At 40.2% G+C, this 27,882-nt stretch overlaps 1 protein-coding gene across 1 annotated transcript; it reads left to right on the top strand.

Annotated features, from left to right (window-relative positions):
• Positions 1-4,254: 4,254 nt before the first annotated feature.
• TTLL12 (tubulin tyrosine ligase like 12) lies at positions 4,255-27,882 on the top strand. The gene is made up of 14 exons (XM_026702717.2): positions 4,255-4,642; positions 10,524-10,696; positions 13,154-13,352; positions 14,026-14,185; positions 15,641-15,774; positions 17,240-17,316; positions 18,723-18,839; positions 18,945-19,139; positions 20,944-21,055; positions 22,926-23,077; positions 23,175-23,256; positions 23,898-23,966; positions 25,079-25,217; positions 27,221-27,882. Exons 1-14 carry the CDS (start codon positions 4,523-4,525, stop codon positions 27,370-27,372), a joined length of 1,881 nt encoding a protein of 626 aa, XP_026558502.2. The 5' UTR covers positions 4,255-4,522; the 3' UTR covers positions 27,373-27,882.

Below are 27,882 nucleotides of genomic sequence, written 5' to 3'. Positions count from 1 at the left end.
AGAATAGAAACAGAACAGAACTGGAACAGCAATAGAATAGAATAGGATAGAATAGAAACAGAACAAAACTAGAATAGAAAGAATAGAATAGAATAGAATAGAAACAGAACAAAACAGAACAGCAATAGAATAGGATAGAATAGAAACAGAACAGAACTAGAACTAGAACTAGAACTAGAACTAGAATAGAAAGAATAGAATAGAATAGATTAGAATAGAATAGAATAGATTAGAATAGAATAGAATAGAATAGAATAGAAAGAATAGAATAGAAAGAATAGAATAAATAGAATAGAAAGAATAGAATAGAAACAGAACAGAACTAGAATAGAAAGAATAGAATAGAATGAATAGAATAGAAAGAATAGAAACAGAATAGAAAGAGAACAGAACTAGTACAAGAATAGAACAGAACAGAATAGAAAGAATAGAATAGAAAGAATAGAATAGAATAGAATAGAAACAGAATAGAAACAGAATAGAAAAAGAATAAAAAGAATAGAAACAGAATAGAAACAGAACAGAACTAGAACAAGAATAGAATAGAAAGAATAGAATAGAACTAGAACTAGAATAGAAAGAATAGAATAGAATAGAATAGAATAGAAACAGAACAGAACTAGAACAAGAATTGAATAGAATAGAATCAAACAGAAACAGAATAGAACAAGAATAGAATAGAAAGAATAGAATAGAATAGAAACAGAATAGAAACAGAACAGAACTGGGGAGAGGGGAGGAGCTGGCATCGCGACGGTACGGTTTGCAATCGAGCTCTAAGATTGCAGCCGATATCTTCACCCCTGGCTGGTCCAAACGGACCTAAACCGTCCCGTAGGGATGGTCATCGTGAGGGGTATACCCTGTGGATCCCAGGGATACTGCAAAGTCCCTGGTTGACCCAGAAGAAGTCTCTTTTGCCAGCGGCGAGAGGCAGCCCCAAAGCTGCTGAAGTCGGGGCAGCTCCGGAAAGGAAGAGGCTGAAAGAGAAAGTGTGTCGGCTGGGTGAGAAACTTTTTTTTTTTAATTAACATTTTGAGGCTTGAAAGGACACTCTGATTATAAGAAGAAATCTGTGAGATTTTTGACAAAACTGAATAAGCGGCGTTTTTTAAAGGGAGACGTCAAAGTGAGGCTTGGCTATTTTTTTTCTTTATTTTTTTTGCTACCGGACTTTATTGTTACTTAGTAGATAACCGGACTGAATCTTCTCTTATATATATATGTTATGACTCCCCTTCAAAGTTCCAACGAACAAAACAGAAAGCAGCCATTTCAAATTAAATCAAACAGAAAGAAGTCTTACAAGATAACGGCTGGCAGGAATCTCAATCCACAGCATAAATCTTTACTCTGTCCGGCAAACCAGTCCTGACAATAAATCTCTAGTCTCAGAGCTTCTTGCTGTAACGTCCTCACTCAAATAAGTCACTTTGTTCCTGGCAAATTGCACCAGCCCAGCTGTGTCCTTTTATACTCATTGAGGCAACGTGCTAATTTACTGACTCGCTCTCCTCATTTGCTCCAGCTGATTTTGCCTTCTCAACCGTTTTTTACATTTAACCACAAATTTTCCAAGTTCTCATCTCCACTAGAAGACTCTCTCAAAACTTCCCTCTCAGCCATTCCCGGCTGTTGATCAGATAAGGAACCAGAGGAGGTCAAACGTCCTGACAATTCTAATACATCAGGTCTGTCGTCCTTTGTCACGTCCATCTCCTCATCCTGGTTACCAGTCCAATCACTGAGCCATGCCGGCTCATATTTTTCTGCCATGACCTCCTCACTTGAACTCATATCAGTCACAGGAGCTGAATCCAAGCCCGGAGCCACAACATATATACTTTTTTTTTCTTATTCTCCCTTTTGATTTCTTAATTTTTGTTTTTAGGCTAGAGGCTCCCTTTGGTTATTTTTCTTTTTGTGTATGTATGTATATATATATATATATATATATATATATATATATATATATATATATAATTTCCGTTCTTTTTTAACCCCAATTACGTTTTCCTGGGAGGAGGGGGAAAGTAAGAATTAAGAAACTTTGTAACACAGCCAACGAGAGACTTGAAAATATTTTACTTGAAGTGGACAGAACTGTGAAAGACTTCTTCTCAAGGACATTCTAACTTGATAAGATAGAGGGAAGAGCGCGGCAGAATATTATTACAGGTGCTCTTCTGGGCTTCTATCAACTATTTAATATTTGAGGTTTGGCTTTGAAACTTGTGGAGAAGAGAAGAGAGTCATAACAAGAGCCTTGGACAATTAAACAAAGTGCAGTGTGTTTTGTTTTATTTTTTATCTTCTTTTAGTTCCACTACCCCTCCTTACCAGCATTACTGTAAACTTTTATTTTAGCAATATTTTTATTCTTGCCTTTTATTTTAAAGGGGAAGCCTTAGAATCTCTCATTTTTATCTGAAAATTCCAGTTTGGTTATCGACTATTGAAGCATTTTCCTATCCTATAATCTATAAGAAGGAACAAACACTTAGATATGGGGAATTATTAGATGAAAAGGGTGAACTTAAATCGATACAAAATCTAGAGGAACAAGGTATAAAGATGAATTGGTTTTCATATGTGCAAATACACTCAAGGTATGATGAAGATTCTAAAACAGAGGGATTTTATGATAAACAGACTGACTTAGATAAGATTTTGACAGGTACTGATGAAAAGGTGATTAAAAAACTATATGGTTATTTACTGGGAATTAAGCTAGAGGAAGAACAAGTTAAAGAAACTATGATTGCTTGGGGGAGGAATTTTGGATATGGGATTGATTTAGAGAAATGGCAAAAACTATGGTCGCAAAATTATAAAATGACAATGTCAACAGCTTATAAAGAAAATCTGTATAAGATGTTTTACAGGTGGCATTTTCCCCCCGACAAGGATAGCAAGAATGTTCAAGAATAAATCTGAAAAATGCTGGAAATGTCATCAGATACCTGGCTCATACTACCATATGTGGTGGACTTGTGAGGATGCTAGAAAATACTGGACTAAAATCCTCATGTGATTGGAAAAAATGACAAAGAAACACATAGATTTGAAACCGGAGTTTTTTTTATTGGGAATCTTACCAGATGCATACAGTAAAGACTTGAAATATTTGATTGTAAATGTATTAACTGCGGCTAGGATTGTATTTGCTAAAAATTGGAAAAATGAGAAAATTCCATTGCTGGAAGAAATTATTAAGAAAATATTGGAATGTGCTGAGATGAGTAGATTGACATTTGAAATTAGAGAGCAAGAAGATAAACAATTTTATAAAATTTGGGACCTTTTCTATCAATGGTTGGATGATAAAATACAATAATAGAATATTTAGAATGTTAGATAATAAGGAATATCTTTGTTTTTTCTTTTTCTTTTGTTATTTGACATCATATCTATAAAGTGTTTTTTAGGATAGATTTGGTATGGTTATATGATTTGTTATAGAATAAATTACCTAAATTATAGTTATCTCATAAAGTATGAATGAATAAAATTATAGTCAAATGATTTTTTAATAATGATATGAGGACATATAAGTTTGGATTGATAATAAGGGTTATTATGTAACATAACCGTAATTGAGACTACGAAATGAATGCACAAAACTGATGAACCAACCGACACACTGTTTGTATATATGTACGGAAGAGAGCTGATGTTTTTATGTTTTGTTTGTTTTTAAAAAAACCAATAAAATTGTTTAAAAAAAAAAGAAGAAACAGAACTACAAGAATAGAATAGAATAGAAAGAATAGAATAGAAATAGAATAGAATAGAAACAGAACAGAACTAGAACAAGAACAGAATAGAAATAGAAAAGGAATAGAATAGAAAGAATAGAATAGGAATAGAATAGAATAGAATTCTTTATTGGCCAAGAGTGATTGGACACACAAGGAATTTGTGTTGGAGTAAATACCCTCGGTATACATGAAAGAAAAGAATCCGTTTCCTCTCTTTTATCTCCACAGTCAGTTTACGTACAGAATTGGAGAAATGATAGTATGCCACCAGAGGAAAATGTGATTAAAAAAGATACCCGTCCCAGGTTTTCGGTGTCGGCACACTCTAGTATCTTCCACGGCCACCAACTTCAGCTCTTGGACCCCGGCTCTGCCACCCACCCACCCACCCCCGCTCTGCTCCACAATCTCTTTTAAAAGCAGCTTCGTCCCTCAATCGCCTCCCAGCTTCTTTGAAGAGATTCGGCTAAAGCCCCCATGAGGGATCCGGCGGGACATAAATCTAGCCGCTGCCGAAGGAGGTGCTGCAAAAGAAAGGAGGGCGCCTCGGGCCCAGAGCCGCCCCCCCCCCAAGGAGTCCGGAGGCGCCGCCGCAGGTCCCGGAAAAGGGCTGCCGGGAGAGGCGCCCAACCAAGGCCCCGGCGCATCTGCAACGCGAGGGCAAGCTCAGGCTGCTCCTTTAAGGCTCCGCCCGCCCGCCCACCCGTCTGGGCCGCGGCCAGAGACCGAGGAGAAGGCGGCCGAGGAGGCTGAGCGGCGGCATGGCGGCAGGCGACAATGACGCGTATCTGGAGTTCGTGGCCTTGCACAGGCCCGCGCTCAGCGCCTCCGGGGTGCCTCAGCGCTACTGGCCCGGCCTGTGGCGAAAGCTGGAAAATGAGGTGGGTGCCGGTGAGGGAGGGACTCGGGGGTTCGCTTCCCCCGGGAGCCGAAGGACCGGCGGGACTTGGGGGCCTGAAATCTCGGAAGGCCCGCCGAGTTCCTCCGGCGAAAGGCGCGCTGGATATGGCGTATCCGACCGGGGGCCAAAGGAGGGAGTCCGGCAGGAAGAAGAAGGTCTTTGCGCTGTAACGGCTCTGGAAGTTGAGGAAGGGGAAAAAAAACAAAAAACCTGCTGCGCCCGGGAACCTTCGACCTAAATTAGCCCCTTTTGGGGTTAATAATGTTGGCTCCGCTTCCCCCTCTTTCTTCTCAGGGAAGAGAAGAAAGGAGGTTTTTACTTTCGTTGGTGTCGCTCATAAAAAGAGCGAAAAGTCCCAAGAATGGAGAGGAAACCCGGGTGTTTGGACTCTGCAAATGTCTCCAAACCCTTGTGGTGCAACGGATGAGAGAAATCCTGCCCTTCTGGCTAACTGGCTGAGGTTGCTTAGCACAGGTGGATAGTTAGTTGCTTGAGCAACAGGTTGGCTCAAAGAAAAAGGATGACTGGGAGACAAAAAAATTAGAATAGAATAGACTAGGATAGGAATAGGAATAGAAGAATAATAGAGTTGAGTTGAATTGAATTCTTTATTGACCAAGTGTGATTGGGCACACAAGAAATTTGGTGCTCTCAGGGTACATAAAAGAAAAGATACATTCGTCAAGAATCATAAGGTCAACACTTACTTTAAAAAAATCAGATCACTTTTCATTACTAAACCAATTGTGGTGGTTGTAACTATTTAATGGTGTCTGTCTCTTGGCAAGTGCTCTCCCAGCTACCCACAGCTTTTTTTCAGTTGCATGTTGAACTTTGTATCAGATTTGATATTATCTTTGCTTGCCTTTTCTTCTTTGGCCACTACCATTTCTAGCACTGTTGCCTTCTCCAATGAATTTGCAGGCATGACATTGCCAAAATAAAATCAGCTGTAGTCTTACGAATTTAGCTTCTAGTGCTGTGTCAGGTTTTTGTATGATTTAACACCTCTCTGGCTGTCCATGGCACACGCAGTAATGTACACCAACATCACAGTTCAAAAGCATCAATTCTTTTTAGTGCCCAACTTTACACCCATACATAATTATACAGAAGGCTATTGCTCTAACTAGCCTGCTTTTTATATTTAAATCAATCTCTTTGCTATTCCAGGTCTTGTTTATGTTAACCATTGTAGAGCAGCCTAAGGTTATGCTGCATTGATTTTGGGAGTAGAACTGCCATCTAAAGATAAATTCTTGAACTAATTCAGTTTCCTCCTTGTTGATTTTAAATGTCTCATGTCCACCTCCAGCTGTTATCGTTATCTTTGTTTTTTTATGTTAAGGCTCAATCCTACTCTTTCACCTTCCTCCTTGATTTTCTACATCGTTTTTTTTCCAGGTCTTTCTTATTTTCAGCCGATAATGCTGAATCATCTGTGCCTCAAATTATTTATGGTTCTTCCCCCAGTCTTCAGTCTAACACCAGGCAGTTAAAGATCTAATTTTCACAAGACCACGTTAGCATACAGATGGAACAAAAAAGGTGATAAAATACTTCCCTGTCTAACTCCCTTACTGATTCTGAACCAGTCTGTGTCACTATTGCTTCCTGATTAGACCTGATGAGTTGGGACACCAAGATCATGCAAATCTACCCGTAGCTCATTGTGTTCTACCCAGTCAAAAGCTTTACTATAATTGATAAAACACATACAAAGATTCTTTTGATATTCACAAGCCTTTTCTGTAATCCATCTAATATTGGCAATATGATCTCAAGTGCCAAGCCCCTTTCTAAAGCCAGCTTGTACATCAGCTAACTCTTGATCAATGATTTTCCGTAGCCTCTATTTAATGATTGTTAACAGAATCTTGCTTACATGAGAAATCAAGGCATTTGAGCAGTCTCCATCATTGGCTTTCTTTACTAATAGGATAAAAACATCTTTTCCAGTCCTAAGGCTGTTGACATGTAGTCCATACCTCTTGATATAGGGCAGTGATGAAGTTAACTTGCACTAGTCTTAGTAATTCCACAGATATCTCATCAATACCTGGGACTTTCCAGTTCAGCAATTTCTCCATGGCCCACTCTACCACTTATTTCAAGAAATTTGGTTCTTTATTAATTTGGTTGTCATCATTACCATCTTGATGGTACGTGAAACTGCTATAGAGTCCTTTCGTACATTTTTTTCACCTGTTCTTGATCTTGTGCTGGTCACTTAATGCATTCCCATTGTGGTCTTTAATAGTTCCTTGCCGTGCCAAAAATCTCATCATTTTCACTAAGCAAACATGATCTTAGTTGTCCCTTCCTATTAGTTTCTTTCAAACATTGACACTGTTCTTCCCACTGTCTACTTTTGTCTTTCCTAACTTCACATTGGAAGATTGCATTCAGCTTTTTAACTTTATCCTTATTACCTTTTACTTTGGCCGCCTTTCGCTGATCAGCTATTTTGATGGCGTTGTCAGATAGTCACTTGTTTCTGTTTGCCTTTTGGCATGATATATAACTTTCCAGCAATTTTATGATGTTACTTTGGATCTCTTGCTGCTGTTCATTTGAGTCTTTTCCTTCTAAATTTAGTAGCTCAAACCTATTCTTAAGTTCTATGGCACATAGGTTAGATGTTGTTCCCGTTGAATTTTGGAGAGATATTACCTTTTTTTACCCTGCACACTTTAAGCTTAAATTTATCCTCTAATAGCTGATGGTCTGAGCTACAGTCAGCCCCAGAAAGTGTCTTAACAATGCAACTAAAGCTTTTCAGCATTGTTGACATAAAAATGAAGTCTGTCTGATTTCAATGTTGTCCATTGGGTGCTGTCCACGTGCATAAAATTTGTATTACATAAGCCACATGTTCATTATGCTGAGATGTTTTTCCTGGCAAAGTTGCACTAGACGATTGCTAACTTCATTCCATTCACCAAGCCCAAACTTGCCTCCTATTCTTGCAAATTCTCCTTGGCCTACCTTTGCACTGAAATGGCCCATAATATACCAAAGATCCTTTTTTGATATTTGCTTAAGAGCACATTGAAGCTCACTGTAAACAAGTTTTAATTTTGTAATCATTCGAATCTACAGTGGGTGGGGTAGATTTGTAGTATGGTGAAGTTTTAATGGCTTGCTTTGAATATGGATAGATATTATATGATTGCTGTATATTCTGTGACTCTCAACATATTTAGCTGCTTATTTGCTTATTATGCAGAATGCAACTTTTGCCTGATACCATTTCCAGAAAAATAAAGTTGTCTGATTTGAACTGACCACTGCCTGTAAAGGATGTCTTTGTTAGCTCTAATAATTTCTCTAAACCAGCAGTCAACAACTGGTGGTCCAGGAGAAAATTTGGATGGTCCGCAGAAAAATTATTTGCATTTTTTATACTGCACTAAATCAGGGGTCCTCAAACTATGGCCCCTGGGCAGGATACATGCAGTAAATGCTTGTGTTGCTGCAGACAGTCTCCCCCTTCGGGGTTTTTTTGTGCAGGTCAAAGAGGGGGCAGAAATTCCGACTTGGGGTCTGCTTCAGCCTCCTGGTCTGGGGCTTTGGGCAAAGGCTGGAGGGAAGTGCCTCCAGCGGTGAAGAGCCGGAGGGCCTTGTTCCAGTGAGGCTGGATCATGGCCTGGAACTGGCTTCCCATCACATTTCGCTGAGCCTCCAGGCACCGGGACCTGGCCTTGCACTCCCACAGGTCTCCCCTCTGCTTGGAAAGCCTATGCTCGTAGTTCTCAGTGAGGTGCTTCTGCTGAGCCCCCTTCTCGGTCAGATCCAATTTGAACTGAGCCAGCTGTTTTGCCAACTCTTTCTCGTGGGGGCTGCTTAGCTCCAACAACTACTTCCTGTTGGGACCCTAAGGAGCCCGGGCAGGCGAGGAGTGGCTGGAAGGGGAGGGGTGAGTAGAGGTGGGTGAGGCGCCCCTTCACATGAGTGACATCGAGTTGGCCACACTCATCCAGTCAGATGTCCACCTAGCCACGCCCACCCAGCCGGTCATAGGCAGATCATACTAGTGGTCCGTAGGGTTTAAAATTATGAATTCAGTGGTCCCTGAGGTCAGAAAGGTTGGTGACCCCTGCTCTAAAAAGACCAAATGTAAGGCAGAACTAAAGTAAGATTTCTTTATTATGCCACAGCTTCCCACAAGAGGACTGGGTAAAGCAGTGAATTCAATTCAGAGTACAAATTTAGACTCAATAAAACAACCATGTCTCTTTCCAAGATTGAACAGCTACAGCAGATGCTTCCCCAGTTCTGTGATCCCAGAAAAAGATGTAGCTGCTTTAATGAATCCCATGCAAATGCTGTTGGGGTATTTTGACGTACAGGAAGTCCTTGAGTTACAACCATTCCTTTAGTGGTGGTTTAATGATACTGAAAAAAGTGGCTTAATGACCGATTTTCACATGACCATTGCAGCCTCCCCATGGTCACGTGATCAAAATTCAGACACTTGGCAACTGACATGTATTTATGTCAGTTGTAATGTCCCAGAGTCATGTGAACTTTTATGACATTCTCATAAGCAAAATTAATGGGGAAGACAGATTCAATTAACAACTGTGTTATTAACCAAACAACTGCAGTGATTCACTTAACAACTATGGCAAGAAAGGTCATAAAATGGGCCAAAACTCACTTAATGTCTTGCTTAGCAATAGAAATCTTGGGCTTAATTGTCCTGTTGAGAACTACCTGTAATTGTGGCTGTGCTGGGTTGTGGGGAGGAAGGGTAGAATAAAGAAAGCAGATAATTAAAAGCACCCTGGAAGCCATGTCCAAACAGTTAAATCTTTTAACAAAGAAGTTCACTAAGCTGAAACGTGATACTGCTGTAATTTTATGCAATGCTTGTGAGACTGAGCTATTTTTCTATCCAAAATCTATATTGTCTCATTGATTTTGTGGGAAGTGGAGCAATTAGATACGCATAGTGAGTCATAGATTGAACCAAAGTTCAATCATTACCACTTTGGGTCTCTGCAATCATGCGGCCATCTTAGGTTGGATGCTTTTTTTCCAAAAAAAAAAAAAGATAGACAACATCACCACCAGATGGATTTGTAACTGGCTGACAAATCACACTCAGCATATAGTCCTCAATGGAACTATATTTACATGGAAGGAAGGAAGCAGTGGGGTATCCCATGGTTCCTTTTTTGGCCCAGTATTCTTCAACATTTTCATAAACAATCTAGATGAGGGAATAGAAGTTGAACTCATCAAATTTGCAGATGATGCTAAACTGACAGGAATAGCCAACACTCCAGAAGATAGGCTTAAGATACAAATGGATCTTGACAGACTTGAACACTGGACCCTATCCAACAAAATAAAATTTAATTTTTATGATTCAGAAATATCCAAACAAACAACATTCAAACTAATTTGCATCTCATAACAAGATATTTAAAGACCTGCATTCTGACAGATGACCACAACTAAAAACTCACTGACGATGCCTCCTCGAATGGTGGCGAAATATTTGCGACCAGGTTGCCAAGCTCGGAGCTCAAACCGACATCCTATTTTCTATTATTGTTATTATTACTGTTTAACAAATATATGCCACCTAGTTCCTTAACAGCAAGGCAGAGGTCGTTTGCCATTGTCTTCTTCTAAGAAGATATTTTGATATCCACTTGTATTACACAACCTAGTATTTCCTAATGAATATCCCCCTCAAGTACTAGCTAGGTCAGATATTGCTTAGCTTTTCTGAGATTAGACAAGTTTGGTTGGTGCTCCTGCCGGCTCTAATGCTTTGACTTAAAAGGATATTTAACTATCTGTGCTGTTTCCTCTTCAGTTGTCAATATCTTTGGTTCCAATTCTAGGTCTTCGATGCTGGTGAATATTTTGGGATAATGCAGGTGGAAGAAGCAGATGAACAAATAGGTAATGAAGAAACAGAGGAGGAACTAAAAATGAAATCCAACCTTGGCAATGAACGTTGTTACAAAGTGATAGTCACAAATGAAAATGGCCTTCAGGCATCAAGTTGTGATAGGTGAGTTATTGCTTGAAAATACTTTGAAATGTTGTGATGTTTACAAAGTATTTCCAGGATCAGGATTCTAGTGAGTTTCCCGGCTTAATGGGGGAAGGAGAAGACCAAGGGCAAGCTGGCTCTAATTCGCATCCTTAACGTCACCTCAGGATCAGAGGTGATATTCAGCAGGTTCTGACCAGTTCTGGAGAACGGGTAGCAGAAATTTTGAATAGTTCAGGGAACTGGCAAATACCACCTCTGACTGCCCCTCCCCCATCTATTCTCTGCTTCCCGAGTCCCGGCTTAATTTGGTCTTCTTTTGTTGCCCTGCACAGGAGAATGGAGCTGGAAAGCAGGTTAGTGGGGTGGCGAGGGAATGGGGATTTTACAGTATCCTTCCCCTGCCACGCCCATCAAGCCACACCCATCAAGCCACGCCTACAGAACCTGTAGTAAAAAAAAATTTGAATCCCACCACTGCTCAGAATGTGTGTCTTTGTGACCACAATGAAAAAAAACACACATCCCCTTTGAATATCACACACGTTGCCATTTTGCTGCAAACTTATAGCAGCACGAATGCCGGGACAGGACATGCAAGCCGAATGCATTCAGCTGTCACATCATTTGGCACGTATGTTTTCAAATGTTTCTTGCCACAGAATATTTTGCTTGAAGCTAAACTTCAGAATTTTAACGCTGGTGATCGAAGCTTTTAATGGTTTAATGCCAGTTATTAACTCTTTAAGAGAACATTTCCCCTACTGCTAAGATTGGGAAATTAGGTAGGTGCCTCAGTTTTCCACAGTTGTGAGAGATCCAAGATGGATGGTGTGGGAGAGGATCTTCTCAGTCATTGCACCAAATGATCCCAATACTCTTTTTCTTGGAGATTGGTGCCAGTATATTTGTTCTTACTGCATTTTGTTATTAATTTACTTGGCTTTAATTTTATTTTGGGGTGGGTTTTTTTTGTAACATGCAATAAGGTCCTCTGAATTTTAGATGGACTAGTAATTATTTTAAGTATCCATAAAAGTAAATAAAATACATAAAATGTTAACCTAAGAGGAATTGTTCATAATAATAATAAAAAAAAGAAAGCAGGGTTCATCAGGAAAAGTGGTATTTCCGTTATGGGTATGTAGGTTTAGTAACAAAATGGATGTTATGTCAAAGTATTCAGAGAAACAATTTGTAGGACAGCAGCATCTGAAGGGCTGAATTTTGTGGACGAAGACTTCTTTTGATTCTTGGAAGTGGAAAGCCAAATGAATGGAAGCAACGGGTCATAATTTAGGGTATGTAGAACAAAAAAAATGAGGGCAGAGACCTGGTGTATTTGGAAAGGGAAGCAACTTTATTTCATAGCAAGTCAAATATAGAAAATACTTTTCTACTTGAAACTGCTTCTTCTGTAAACCACATTTAGACGTTGTGCTCACAATAGGAATACATTGAAATTCTGATTTGGGGAGTTATAGATTAGATAAGTTCATTATTATCAAAATGCTGTATACTAAATGTGTGAAAGTTTAAAAAGTTGAGGCTATATTTTTATTCTACTGCACTGAAAAAAGTTGCAAGTTAATGGGTTTTTTTCCTTATTTTTTTCCCTTATCTTCTTTTTCCCTCCCCCATTTCCCTATTACAGGGGTGGGCAAACTTTTTGGCTCGGGGGCCTCACTGACTTTTAAAATTTGACAGACGGGCCGCCACCTGGTGTCGAAATGCCTGTCATTACAAGTCAAAATCAAATGAATGCAATCATTCAATCATTCACATCAAACCTTAATTCTGTACCAATCTTCGGCGGGCCGGATTAAAAAGACCAATGGGCCGGATGTGGCCCCCGGGCCGTAGTTTGCCCACCCCTGCCCTATTATCTTTGTTTCATTTCATTACTGTACAGTATGATAACTTTAATAAAATTATATATACGGAATATGGGAAGACAGGCTGTCCTCAACTTACAACAGTTCATGGAGTGAACGTTGAAAGTTACGACAGTACTGAAAACAGTGATTTTTGTCAATTTTTCATATTTACAACCATTGCAGCCTCCACATCTTCACATGGTCAAAATTCAGACACCTTGCACGGGTTCATATTGATGATGGTTGCAGTGTCCCAGGCTCATGTGAAGGGGACTTTTGCAACCTTCTGACAAGCGAAGCCAGTGGAGAAGCCAGTTTCTCCTAACAACCATATTACTAATTTAACCATTGCAGTGACTTGCTTAACAACTGTGGCAAGAAAGATCATCAAATGAGGCAAAACTCACTTAACAACTGTCTCATTTAGCGATAGAAATATTGGGCTCACTTGTGATCGTAAGCCAAGGATTACCTGTAGTTGAAGTAAAAAGGGAATAAAAAATAAACTTCCTCATCTTTTGATTTGCTTTTAGACTTATACCACTGCAGAAGTTTATGTTCTGGGAACTTTATGTTTAACATATTTTTGTCTTCCAAGCATTTTCCTTATTGATCATGCCTGGACATACCGTGTGGAACATGCCCGCCAACAGCTTATGCAGGTTCCTGGCCTGCTTCACAGAATGGCCAACTTGATGGGAATAGACTTCCATGGAGAGGTTCCAGATGAGGCAGTGGTCAACCAAGTGTTAGAAGAAATGTGGAAATACAACCAGACTTATCAGCTGTCATGTGGGGTATGGTCATAAGAGAGTGATTGAAGCTGTTAAAGATCTCTAGCTTTGGTGTTATAAGTCAACTATCTTAACCTTCAAGAGAGTTCAAAGCTATATTGGAAAGCCAAAACATTCTTAAAAAGGCAGTAACATTTTTTTTATATTCTTGCCAAGAAAAGTACAAGTGTATGCTAGAATTTGCAGCAAAAATTCAAATCCAGAAAGCATACACAAATGACTGATTCAGCAGGATTCATTAACTTCTTTATATACATAATAACATATTAAGTAAAGTTTACAATACCAACAGTAGATTTGTCCAATGTGGTAGTTACAATCAAAACACAAGCAGCAGCTTCAGAGCTCAGAGCAGATAGTTTCAGTTTCAAAGCTGAGAGCACAGAGTTAAGCCACGCCCAGATTCCTTCCAGCCTCAGACCCAATTCAGCTTCCGTTGGCTGACTTTGTTACCCATGTCTTTGCCAGTTCATGAATATTATGACAGTATATGTTGATGTAGTCATCAGAAATCACATTTAACTTGAGACTTGATTGTAATTTTAAAAATTGTTGAGATGATTAGGAAAGGAAATATTTTTTAAAAAATGAAATGTAATAGAAGTACATTGTGTTGCCATGGTTTATTAAGGTAACTTATTATTCATGCATCCTTGCTTTTTTATTTTTTTAACAGACAGCTGAGGAGAAAGTCCCAGTTTGGTACATTATGGATGAATTTGGATCCCGTATCCAGCATTCAGACGAGCCTACTTTTGCAACAGCACCGTTATTTTACATGCCACAGCAAATTGCTTTTACTATTCTCTGGCCCTTAAGAGACCTTGAGAATGGTGGTAAGTATGTCTGGGTTCCCTTTCTGCTTTTGGAGTAGGATAAATGTTCAGTCATAACAACTACATGTAAATTCAACATTGATTCTTTGAAAGCTGGACAGGGAATGCATTTTATGGCCTGCCTTCAAAGCACTGCTCTTGTCGTTGAAATCTGTATTGGAAGGAAAATCATATTTGTATGTGTTTATAGTCCTAATCCAAGACCGCATACTTTCTTAAAAATATACAAAACTCAAAAAAATATATATCCTGGCATCAAATCCAAAATGGGTATCAAACTGAATTTCTTCGAGGGCCGGATCAGCATTGTTCTCGATGGGCCGGCTGGGGGGGGAAGGGGGGGGCTGAGAGAAGGGTTGGATGCCTCTGCAGCACTTTGCCAGCCAAAAAGGGGTACAGGGCCACCCCCCGTTTTGGCTGTGGGGCGGTACTTTGCTATTTCCAGACCGGCCCCATGGGCAGATTTAAGCACCCCACAGGCTGGATCCAGCCCACGGGCCTTGAGTTTGACACCCCTGCTCTAGAAGACCTCACGTTCGCCTGCTTCCAGAAGGTGGTTAAAGTCAAGCTAAGCTGTAGTGGGAGGCCATTCCAGAGGTCTGGTGCAGCTACAAAAATGCAGTGTCTCTATCTCTTGGTTCCCCAGTACCTCCCCAGAATGGAGAACCACCAGTTGTTTTTCCTGGCAGCTGCAACATTTAATTCCAACTTTTTTTCTCTGAAAAGAATATCCCCCACTAAACCAAGATGCAGGTGATAAGATTTTGCTCTGCTAGTAGATTTGGGGTGATGTTTATTTAAGTCATTGTTCTCAATTGTTCAAAACAGGCAATAGCAACATATCACCTTCTTCACCTCCATCCCCCAAAATTGTATTGTTGAAATGCAGAATACATCACCAGGAATGCATTTTGGCAACAAAGAATTGTGAGTTCAGTTCAGTTCTGGAATTCACAATATTTTTTTTTCCCCATTCCGTTTTCTACAACCTCAAATAGATGCCTATTCTATCAGCCAGGTTTGGGGGAGAATCCCAGAGGTCTGCTCTTTTGTCTACTTCTATCATTCAATGCAAGGACGCAGTGGCTAAGATGCTGAATTTGTCAATCAGAAAGGTTGGCGGTTCAAATCCCTAGTACCGTGTAATGGAGTGAGCTCCCATTTACTTGTCCCAGCTTCTGCCAACTTAGCAGTTCGAAAGCATGTAAAAATGCAAATAGAAAAATAGGGACCCCTTTGGTGGGAAGGTAACAGTGTTCCATGCGCCTTTGGCATTTAGTCATGCTGGCCACATGGCCACAGAGACGTCTTCGGACAGCTCTATCTCTTCGGCTTTGTAACGGAGATGAGCACCTCCCCCTAGAGTCAGAAACTACTAGAATGTATGTGCGAGGGGAACCTTTACCTTTATCATTCAATGCAGATTTTGAATATTTTCAATTTTTTCCTTTGCAGAAGAAGTAACCCGGGATTACGCCTATGGGGAAACTGATTCTTTAATTAGAAAATGTCGGCTGCTGCCGTGGAGATCCAGTGAGCTGCTCAATATCAGTTGTTTTATCACTGAACCCTCAGATGATCACTATCAGGTGCATTTTTTAAAAAATAAGAAAAGTTATTTAAGAATTCATCTAATTTACCTAGAGACTCACCAGAGCTTCATTTTAGGAAGCTCATGGTGACTTTTCATCTGGAGGTAAGATATAGACATTTTTCGTGGTTTTATACATTCCATTCTTTTAATTAACAAAGAAAGAAGATAGTAGCAAGCTATCTCTGAAAATCTAGTCAAAGAAAACTGCAGAGACTAGCCTAAGCAGCTATCTGGAATCAACATTGACTTGAAGGCACAATATGTGTGTGTGTGCGCTCTCACACATGCATGCACGCACACACAAACATTCATATACACTATATTGAATAGCATTGTGGATGATTTAAAAAAATAATTTAGGAAGGAACTGTAAATTTAATACCATCATCGCTTTAAAGGAACCATGTCTTTTTCGGACTTCCACAAAAATGGAAAAATGCAGCTGCTTTAATAAGCTGGCTTACTAGAGCTAATTTGATTACTGTGACTCCCAAACCAAAGAACATTGTTCTGAGGAAATATGAAATGTTCTTTATAAGGACAATGAAGAACACAGGAAACTGGCAACACAGGAGCAATAGAGATATGAGGGAGGGGAGGAGAGGAGAGTGGAGGGTATAATTCTCCCTTGCAATCATCAGAGAAATTTGTGAATTTTCTCCTCACAGCAACAAGCAATCGAGCCGTGGCAAGGACAGCCAGGGAGATCAAAATAAAGTCTCCATAGGACTATAATAATTATAACACCAAATGTATATAATAAATCTCTTCCCAGAAACAGTAATACAGTTACTGAAATGAACAAGGTGACTACTAGACAACAGCATGGGGTTTGTTAAAAACATATCGTGCCAAACAAACCTTATTTCCTCCTTTGATAAATTGGCTAAATTTGTGTATCAGGAAAATATTGTGAATATAATATATGTCGACTTCAGTAAGGCATGTGATAAAAATAGACCACTTCTTGGTAAAATAGAACTATGTGAGATAGACAGTACCACCACCAGATGGATTCACAGTTAACTGACTAACCGCACTCAACATATAGTCCTTAATCTACATGGAGGGAAGAATGTAGCAGGATACCTCAAAGTTCAGTATTGGGTCCAATAACCTTCAACATCTTCATAAATGATCTAGATGAGAAGATAGACCCATTTCCCTAGGCATAAGTCCTGTTCTGGATGATATGATGTTGGAGACTGAAAATTGTCCTTAGCAAGCATGGTAAATGTAGTGTAAACATGGGACAGTATTTGTTGAATCAAAGCCATGTTCTTTGGTTATTTGTTGGGTAGCTTTAATTGTAGCCAGCTCCTTTTCTGACCACATCACCCTTTTTTGCCCAGTAGGCTACAAAGTGAACAGATTGTTCATGCTGACATTCAGAAGTGATTGCTTGCAAAGGATAACATGAAATTAAAACTAATGGGGTTCTATATCTGTATGCATTTTAGGCTATATTAACTGAAAACAAAGAAAAACTGCCTGCTTCAATAAAGCTTCCCATTTATGAGAAGAATAAAATCTTCAAGTACGTATTTCCAAATGTTTTTTGCTTTCTAGATAAGCATCTAACTGCCATGGTTATGTTTAAGCAATTAAAGCAGCTTTTCAAAGAATGTTAGATTCCGTTTTGTCTAATTATTTGGTGATCATGGTGACTTGTAGATTCCAATTGGTCTTTTTTCTTATGGAATGGGGAAATCAATGAGATACAGAGATGCAGAAATCAGGAATGTTATTCTTAAAATTTTGCAACAATGAATTTGTATGGGAGCACACAAAGAAAAGATGACAGAACAGGTAGAAAAATATATTACTGTGAAAGTAATCAAAAGAAAAAGAGGCATTGGTGTGTCCATTCCTCAAGAAGCTGCCACTGAACCCTCCCATTCTAAACCATTTCGTCCAGTCTCCCACCTCCCCTTTTTAGGGAAGGTGTTTGAGAAGGCAGTTGCATTGCAACTTCAGAGGATCCTGGAGTGAAATAGATTTAATGGATCTTTTTCGGTTAGGTTTCAGCATTGGTCACATTCATGGATGATCTCTGGCAAGAGCGGAATAGAGGCGTTGGGTGCATCCATACTGGCTCTCAGCAGCTTCCCTTTCGCCCTGACAGTCCTCCCTTATTTTAATAGTGTTACATTACCCGTCTCTCCTGGTAATGTTTAGCTTTTATATATACTGTTTTATATTTTAAGAGTTTATTGTACATAACGGTACTTCCCAGAATCCCTGTTTGAGGGAGATGAGCAGTTCAAAAATGTGAAAAATAAACAAGCTAACACGAGAGGTGGTACTCTTCCATGACTCTTCAGTGACTTGTATAGTCTTTCAAACAGTTTTCAAGCCCATTTTGAAGTGCTCATATTAATTTGAATTGCCTGAAATAAATTATTGAAAAAAACATTTCCCATATGTCTGCCCAACTGCTAATATGACATGGTTTAGACAGCAACTCAGAAGGGTTGACATATACCTGTGATGGCGAACCTATGGCATGCATGCTGGAAGTGGCATGCAGAGTCATCTCTGCCATCAGGTGAGCCGTTGCCCCAGCTCAATTCCACTGTACATGCGTGTGTGTCTCCCGCCGCTAGCTGATTTTCGGATATCTGTGTGGGGGAGGGGCACATGCGGGAGACGTGCACATGCGTAGGAGCACAGGAGGAGTGGGAGTGCAGAGGGGTCCCACATGCATGCGCAGGGGTTGGAGAGTGTGGGGTTTGCATGTGCATTATGGGTGCAGGCATGCGTGCACATGCGCTTGCATGCACACACACACTTTCGGCACGCGGTGACAAAAAAGTTAGCCATCACTATGATGACGTATACAAATTACTTTCCACAATAGAATAGAAATATTTCTCAGGACTGTCAGGCATGTTACAACTCTTGAATTGCTGTTTGTCTCTGTCTCCCCAATCTTTCTGTTAGAGTTTACACCGATCTCCAGCAGGTACGTCAGAACCTGAGTCACCCCCGTTTTGAGTTTACGGACTTGGAACAAGAAGCTGATATCCTCTACATCTTCTCCCACTTCAAAGATTACAGGTTACACAGCTATTTCCCTGCAAGTAACAATTATTTTTAACCTATTCGGTATCTATATATTTGACTAAGGCGTCCCCTGTGCTAAATGCCTTCCTGATCTTTCAGAAAACTAAGTGAAGAAAAACCTCACGTGATGGTGAATCAGTTTCCATGTGAAAATCTCCTGACTGTGAAGGACTGCCTGGCCTCCATTTCAAGAAGAGTTGGGGATTCAGAAGGGCCAAAATGGCTGCCTCGTACTTTCAATCTTTGTACAGAACTGCCACAGTTCATCAGTTTCTTTCAGCAGCGTGAAAGCAGGTACAGAGCAGCTACGTGTTTTCAACTTCTCTAATGTTCATTCTTACTTTGTAGATGTCAGAGAGAGAGAAATAAAAGGAATCTTTATGACACCTCCAGGAATATTCATTTTTCCTAGAGATGGGAGGCGGGATAATGCCTCATTCTGTGTGATGGCTCTGAAGTTCTCCATTTTTATATCATGGACATAAAATTAAATATAGATATATTTTACCTACCTGCCCACATACATACATACACCTAATTGTTGCCTATAGAGAAAACAAGTCCATCACAAAACTTACTAGAACTCAAGTTTCTTATTGACTCAGGCTCTGTTACCTTGTGTTAGACCAGGGGTGTCTGTTACCTTGTGTTAGACCAGATGTGTCACATGCAGTCCACGGCCACCCCATGTTGTGGTTTGCTGGCAGCTTGTACAGATGGCAGTGGAATCGGACAGTGGGGAAGAACAGGGACCAGTCTGGGGAGGACTCGGATGAGGGTCCTGCGTCCAATGCAGGGATAGGGCCAGGACCATCTGGGAGTGATGTGCTGACTCCGGAGCCTCCGGAGTCTGGCAGCAGCAAGGCAGAGGAACAAGGGGAGCCTGTTCCCAGTGCGCATGTGCACAGAGCTGCCAGAAAGCAAGAGCAGCTAAGACAAAAGGGGAGACTCGGGACCTAAAGCTTGGAGGTGATTGCCCCTCCCCTAAGTTATAAAGGAGGTGCAAAGGTAGAGAAACCTTTGCAGGAAGCAAAGTCGTTCGCTCTGTTCGGATTAAACCTTGAAGCTCTGTGTGGACTTCGTACTTCGCTTGGTTTTTTACAGTTCATTTGGCACTTTAGTTGTTGGCAGCAATTCAAAGGAGATAAAGGTGGGTGCTTATCTCGAGGGACTGTTTGGGACTCATTAGGGGCTGGGAATTTCCAGTGTTGAAATAAAACAAGAGTTGTTTGGACTAAGCGTGTGCTTAATTATGGTCTCAGGAAGCCTTGGTCAGAACACCACAGCTTTGCAAATGGGAAAAAGGTTGTGAAACGTCACGTAACGGCAGTGTGACATGAGTTTGACACACGTGTGTTAGACAGTAGCCCTCTTCACATATCTCCAGTTGAACGTGACTAGCATGAGGCGGCCTCTTTTTTTCGGTCAGATATGTTGATGTTACTATAAATTGATGGGAATTCATGGGCACAGCAGAATCATGAGTTGGTATCCACAGCTTGAAGCTTCCAGATGAGTAGGATTCCAGTTCACGTGAAAACTTTCAAATAACAAAATGGTATTTCTGTTACAGGCTCTTCATCTTGTAATTAAGATTATTACTAGCTCACTGGTGAATCATGCATTTATTTAGATTTGTATGTATGTGTTTATAGGTATGTATTTAGATTTATACTGTGCCTTTCATTCAGGAGCTCAAAAGAGCTTTCCCCATTCCAATTTCCCATATGGTAGATTGGACCTAGAGAGTGACTAATTGTCCTGGCCCAACACCTAAATCGGGGATCCCCAAACTTGGCAACTCTAAGACTGGTGGACTTCAGCTCCCAGAATTCCAGTGAAGCTGGCTGAGGAATTCTGGGAATTGAAGTCCACAAGTCTTAAAGTTACCGTGTTTTAGAGGCCTCTGACCTAAGTCCATGTGCCATGCTGATTTTGTATGTGTATAGGAATAATTTGGGTTTCTTAATAAAAGGATTGGAATTAAATAAAACAAACATTAAACTTGTGACACCGTGATACAAAGTTGATCTGAGGAAAAGACGCTTACCTTCAAGCCCTAAACACAGTGCTCTTTCTTCTGTGGATTCTAATCTAGAGGAAAAGACAACCATTGGATCTGCAAACCATGGAATCTGGCCAGAAGTCTGGACACTCACATCACCAAGAACCTTAACCATATCATCAGGCAGAGGGAGAGCATCCCTAAGGTCAGAACGAAAGACATTTTGCCAAAAAAAAAAAAAAAAAAGGTTGCTATTTTATTGGAAAAGTCTGAAGCAAGTTTTCTTGTTTTCCTTTACTCCTTTCTTTTGGGGTTGCTTCAACTTTCTGCAGCGTCACAGTGTGTGAAGCATTATGCTTTTTTTTTTTTTCATAGCACAAGCCACCTCTTTCTGATTTCAGGACAATAAAGGGATTTTGGTCTGGCAGTTTTTCATTCCTTACCCTCTTCTCTAAAGAATTTTCAGCGCGCTCTCTTCCAAAACACATCATTCCTTTTTTCAGTATAAATGACTGAAGTCCTCGACTTACCAACCATTCATTTAGTGAGCATTTGAAGTTACAATGGCACTGAAAAAAAATCACTTAACGGTTTTCACACTTTGCAACAGTTGCAACATCTCCATGGTCACGTGATTAAAAAATTGGGCACTTGGCAACTGGCATGTATTTTTGACGGTTGCAGCATCATGTGATCACAACCTGTAACCTCCCCAGCAACAAAAAAGATTGTACCTCACTTAACTGCCTTGCTTAGCAGCATAAATGTTGGACTCAATTACAACCTTTCTTGTCAGAGTTGTTAAGTGAATCACTGAGGTTGTTAAGTTAGTAACATGGTTGTTACATGAATCTGGCTTCCCCGTTGACTTGTCGGAAAAGCATAAAAGGTGATCATATGATCCAGGCACACTGCCACCTACCTAAATAAATACCAGTTGCCAAACATTCGAATTTTGATGACATGGCCAAGGGGATGCTTTCACACAGTAAGCGTGAAACTTTGAACAGCCACTAAATGAATGGTTGTAAGTCAAGGACTACCTGTGTTAAGTAGATGCCAGTGGTGGGATTCAAATTTTTTTTACTACCGGTTCTGTGGGCGTGGTGTGGCTTAGTGGGCATGGCTTGGTGGGCCTGGCAGGGGAAGTATACTGCAAAATCCCCATTCCCTCCCCACCCCACTAACCTGCTTTCCAGCTCCGTTCTCCTGTGCAGGCAACCAAAGTAGAGCCGCCAATCAGCTAGGACTTGGAAGGCAGAGAATAGACGGGGGCGGGGCCAGTCAGAGGTGATATTTGCCGGTTCTCTGAACTACTCAAAATTTCCGCTACCGGTTCTCCAGAACCAGTCAGAACTTGCTGAATACCACCTCTGGTTGTAAGTTAAGGACTACCTGTGTCATGTAGATGCCAGTGGTGGGATTCATTTTTTTTTTTACTACTGGTTCTGTGGGCGTGGCTTGGTGGGCGTGGTGTGGCTTTGTGGGCGTGGCAGGGGAAGGTTAGTGCAAAATCTCCTTTCTCACCCAACTCCACTAACCTGCTTTCCAGCTCCGTTCTCCTTTCCAGGGCAACCAAAGAAGACCCAGCCAATCAGCTGGGACTCAGGAGGTAGAGAATAGATGGGGGCGGGGCCAGTCAGAGGTGGCATTTGCCGGTTCTCCAAAGTACTAAAAATTTCTGCTTCCAGTTCTCCAGAACTGGTCAGAACCTGTTACATACCACCTCTGGCATCATTAGATATTGATTACTCAGCATAATATATATATTTTAATATGAGGAGTACACGTACAATAGTAATGACAAATATTCCACAAATGTATAGATGCCATCAATTTTTCTCTTTATCTTCCCAAATTCTGTTGTTGTTTTTATTATTCTGGGAAGTTGACACAGCTTAGCTATTTAGAGTTTCAAGTTTCTCATCTTTCAAATTGCCATGTTTTAAATTTCTTTAGCGCTATCTTGTTTTGAAGAGTTGGTTCAAAATTATAAGCTATCTTGCATGCCCAAGATTGGCTGTGTTCTAAGCAAAATTATTTCTACCTTTTTAAAACAATTTCTGCTCTTTTAGGTAGTGTCTAAATATATTGAAAATCCGGTATTGTTTCATCTTGAAGATGTGGGACTGGTTAAATTCGATATTCGATATATCGTGCTGCTGAGATCAGTTAAGCCACTCAAACTGCATGTCTACGATGTGTTTTGGCTCCGGTTCTCAAATAGGTAATCATCATCTTCTACAGTGGTATTACACTTGTGAGATTTCTGAATTTCATAAGCTAACTTTGTGTCCCTGTCTGGTTTTTTTCTCCTCTTTAAGGCCATTTTCACTTGATGATTTAGACGATTATGAGAAGCATTTTACTGTTATGAATTACGCCCCTGAGATACCTTTAAAGCAAGTGAGTAAATGATAAAGGAAAATGAGGAGTTACCTTCAAACTGTGGTGACGTTAGTATATCAGCTTGCATATCAGGTTGTAGGTGTGGGTGTAGGACTAGATCAGACAGGACTGCTTCTGAGCAGCTCTTTGGAAGATAAACATATCTAAATTTAAAAGATTGTCCAGAAATATCCTTTACTTCTTAGAAGATACAAATGTGTAAAATACCTACCAAAACTTTTTAAAAAGTATTCCAGGAATTGTAGTTTGTATTGTTTCTCTTAACACAACAGTCTGGATTGATGTTTGAGTGAATGAATATGCTATATAATTTTTAATACATGTTCCAAGAAAAACTTGTTTGAGGCACAGTGCAGTTAGTCTGTAATGAGCCAGCCAAATGTTATGATGAAAAGAAGTCTGATTAACCAAGCGAAGTTTCTTTTCCTTAATCTTTGGATAATCCAACAAAATTGATAACATTGGGTAAGCATTTCAAAAGCAGCCGTGAGACTCAAATGCTTGAAATACTAGCTGTTCTTTGTAGGTCTTTCAGGTTTTTATAGAACAACCAGTGGGGAAAGAAGAAATTCTACCTCAGAAAGTTAAAATAAAAGCAAGGGAGAAATATATATAATCAGATCGTTTTTTATTTGCAGATGCATTATAATGAATTTATCCCACTTTTTGAGAAGCAGTACTCAGAATATTCTTGGAAAACTGTTGAAGTAAGTCGCTCCTGATTTAATTTTTATCACCTTGCTTCCATTTGCTGTTATAAATCACTTAAAATCTAATTTGAATTAAAAAAATAAAATTTAAAAAGTAATAAAAAATAAGCAAAAGTTAACTTTTAATTATTATTTCAACTTTTAAGCACAAGAGGGAGCAAAAGTCCAATTTTAAAAGAAGGGACTCAAATGATGCTGTATTGAAAAGATCCTTTAAAAAATTAATTTAAATTTAAAGAAAGACGGATCCCAAGGCTAGAAAATTAGGAAAAAGGCTAAAAAATAAGACCATACCTTAAAACTGCAAGGAAAAGAACATAGTCTTTTTTTTTAAACGTCAAAAGTCAGCTGGCAGGTGTATATGTGATCCTGTGATGCTGCAGCTGTTTCAAATAGATTCTGGTTGCCAAGCACCTGAATCATGACTGTGTGACTACAGGGATCCTGTGGTGTTCACAAGTGCAAGGACCAGTCAGAACTTCAGATAGTTGCTAAATGAACGGTCATAAGACAAGGGCTACAGGTACTACTTATTCAGTGCCATCATAAGTTTGGATAGTTGCTAAACGAATGGTCAAATAAACAAGGACTGCCTGTATTGCCCCAAATAGATCCACTCTTTTGTTTGTACAGTTTGGAGTAATAATACTCATTAAGTTTCACTCCATATGTACAGGATCTCATTGATTCAATGGCTTCCCAAGTGGAGATGTTATTGCTACCCTACACTGTCCGTACAGTTTTAAAGGAAACTATCTTTTTAAATCTAAAACAGTTTTATTAATAAATTTGGGGGGTGGGGGGGTGGAGAGGAAGTTAATGATGCACATACAAAAAAAAAACCCACAGGATGGGCTGGCTTCAAATACCCTCGACTTCAGCATTAGCCGAAGTTTTGGGTTCCAGCTCTCCTAATCCCCACTTTGCATGCTGGTTGGAGCTCTCGGGAAACCTTTTAGGAGAAGTTCATATCAAGAATGTTGGTAGCTTGCCCTTTTGCGAAAGCAAACGCACGGACACCTTCAAGTCATGTTTTAACCGCTCTTGATTTTTGAAAATGGAAAAGTGCCCAGATGCATCAACCTCTGCATTTTCTTGTTTGTCCTTAGGAAGACATCTTTAAGGCATTTGTTGAGTTATTCCGAGCAGTTTGTGCCAAACCGGCACCTCTTGGCATCTGCGATTATCCGTCTTCACGAGCTGTCTATGCCATTGACCTGATGCTAAAATGGGAATCATCTGGGAACGGTGAGTCTTAGCGCCTGTTTCATTCTCCTCACAGACAGTTTGGGGATTCTTCTGAAACTCAACAAAGTTTCCAATAAAAATAAAGCTGGAATATAATCCCAACCATCTGGGGGAGAGTTTTATCCCCATTATTAGTAAGTGGTATAGTATTGTAAAAGGTATAATGGACATGGTGGCTCAGTGACTAAGACGCTGAGCTTGTCGATCAGAAAGGTCAGCAGTTCGGTGGTTCAAATCCCTAGCACCACGTAATGGAGTGAGCTCCCATTTACTTGTCCCAGCTTCTGCCAACCTAGCAGTTCGAAAGCATGTAAAAAATGCAAGTACAAAAATAGGGACCACCTTGGTGGGAAGATCACAGCGTTCCGTGCGCCTTCAGCGTTTAGTCATGCCGGCCACATGACCACGGAGACGTCTTTGGACAGTGCTGCCTCTTTGGCTTTGTAACGGAGATGAACACCGCCCCCTAGAGCTGGAAACGACTAGCACATATGTGTGAGGGGAACAAAATCCTTTGTGATTATCTTTTTATGGGATTTGGTAGCCTGTAGTTTTTTTACCCCCTCTGCCAAAAAGCTGCTTTTAAGTTTTCTTTTGGCATGGCATCACATTGCAAAAGGAATTGGTTAGATATTGGTCCCAGCCATGATTTTAAAAGAGGCAGTTTTTTCATAAAGTGTGACATTTTTGGAACAGAGTTTCTTTACACTGAGCTAAAAGTTTAATGTAAAAGATTGCATGTGGAAATAATGTTTTGTTTGATCTTTGGAAGTACCTTTGCAACAAACAGCATAGAAAGGAACTGCAAGAACTGTCCAGAACTCTTTCTCTTAGGCATAAAAATTAAACACCCCAGTTGACTGGCACTGTGGATGTAGAAGTGCTTCAGATTTGAGCCCTGGGTAGTTGTTTCAAGCTTAAAGCACTTCTAGCAGCTATTTTCTAACATGTCAGAGAATTTCTTACTTCTTAACTATCTCAGCCTTCCTATACAGGTAGTCCTTGACTTATGACCACAATTGAGCCCAATATTTCTGATGTTAAGCAAGACATTTGTTAAGTGAGTTTTGCCGCATTTTACGATCTTTCTTGCCCTGGTTCAAATGAACCCAAATTGTTAAATGAATCGGCCTTCTCCATTTGCTTGTGAGAAAGTCGCAAAAGGGGATCATGTAACCTTGAGACACAGCAGTGGTCGTCAATATGAACCAGTTGCCAAGCATTTGAATTTTGATCCCATGACCATGGGGATGCTGCAAAGGCCAGAACTGTGGAAAAGGGTCATAAGTCACATTTTTCAGTGCCATTGTAACTTTGAACTGTCTCTAAACGAACAATTGTAAGTTGAGGACTACCTGTAAGGTGACTCATGGAAGTAGCCATTGTGGGTGTTAAATATTAGGGTTACTGCAATTGAGAGAAGGGCATTTTCTGTTCCAGGAGAAGTGGAAATGGAGGGGAAAGGATTCCTTCTGCAGCGCTGAGACAAGAGGGGGGCTGGAGGAAAATCGATTGTGGGCCTTCCTCCTCAGTGAATTGCAGAGATAGGCTTCCTCTTCTGGTGACTGGGCCGTTTCCGATTAGGACAGGGGTGTCAAACTCAATTTCATTGAGGGCCGCATCAGGGTTGTGCTTGATCTCAGAGGGCGGGATGGTTGTGGACAGAGTGGGTGTGGCCAGCATGACATCACTTGTTTTGTGGGGGGGGGGCTCTGTCAGGGAAAACGGGCTTCCGAGCTCCATTTTCGGCTCCGATGGCCTCCTGCAATCTTCTGCCAGTGAAAAAAGAACTCGGAGGAGGCCATGTGCGGCCTTTTCCAGCTCCATTTTCCCTGGCTAAGGCACCGCGAGCCGGTCCTTTGCTGTTTCCAGGCCGGCCCTGCAGGCCAGATCTGGCCCCTGTCTTGAGTTTGATACCCCCTGGATTAGGGCCAGTTTCTGCTTGCTTTTGTTTTCTTTTTTTTATAATTCACCTGGTATTTTTTTACTTATCTGTCTTCTAGGGAAGCAATATATGCAACCCCAGATTCTAGAGGTCAATTTCAACCCTGATTGTGAAAGAGCATGCAAATATCATCCAACATTCTTCAACGATGTTTTCTGTACTCTGTTTTTGGATGAGACCGACAACTGCCATGTGACTTCTATCGTTTAGGTCCACATAGCATAATATACTATTTAAGAAGGATATATTTCAGTTCTATGAGCTGCTTGTGCAAATATTTTTCCTATAGTGTCTGTCAGAACAAAAAATGTCCCTGGTGTCATATAGAATATATGCGTAATTTACATGCAATAAGTAGTTTGCTTTTGAGCATGTTTGCATCAGTCTGCTGAATTTGTCAATTTAACAAAGGATGCTTTTACATATATTGAAGATCACTGAGGTTTAGTTGCAAATTGATTTCAATTTTGCTATAATTAGCATGTTTTTTTTTCCTGTGGAAGTGTATCTGTACAGCATTTTTCAGCCTGCTTTACTTTCTTGATATAATGCATTTGACGTAGTTGAAGCCGTTATTTTATCCAACAGAATTATGTTCTCACCTTCCTTTTAAGATGCTTTGCTTTAAATAACAATATGAAACAATCATTTCAAAAGCTTCCGCTGGCTCATGTGACCAGTGAGATTTTGATTTTTTTTTAATAAACAATTATCAGCTAA

This window comes from Pseudonaja textilis, chromosome 5 (genome assembly GCF_049901715.1).
Source record: "Pseudonaja textilis isolate UNSWEBS1 chromosome 5, rPseTex1.2, whole genome shotgun sequence".
NCBI classification, from domain to species: domain Eukaryota; kingdom Metazoa; phylum Chordata; class Lepidosauria; order Squamata; family Elapidae; genus Pseudonaja; species Pseudonaja textilis.
This window is presented reverse-complemented; position numbering and strand designations above follow the sequence as displayed.

Excerpts from the sequence above, each read along its gene's own strand:
- TTLL12 (XM_026702717.2), top strand. The coding sequence starts at position 4,523 with ATGGCGGCAGGCGACAATGACGCGTATCTGGAGTTCGTGGCCTTGCAC. Across the intron at positions 19,140-20,943 it reads TTTCAGCAGCGTGAAAGCAG|AGGAAAAGACAACCATTGGA; the intron begins GTACAGAGCAGC and ends ATTCTAATCTAG. Across the intron at positions 21,056-22,925 it reads AGAGGGAGAGCATCCCTAAG|GTAGTGTCTAAATATATTGA; the intron begins GTCAGAACGAAA and ends CTGCTCTTTTAG.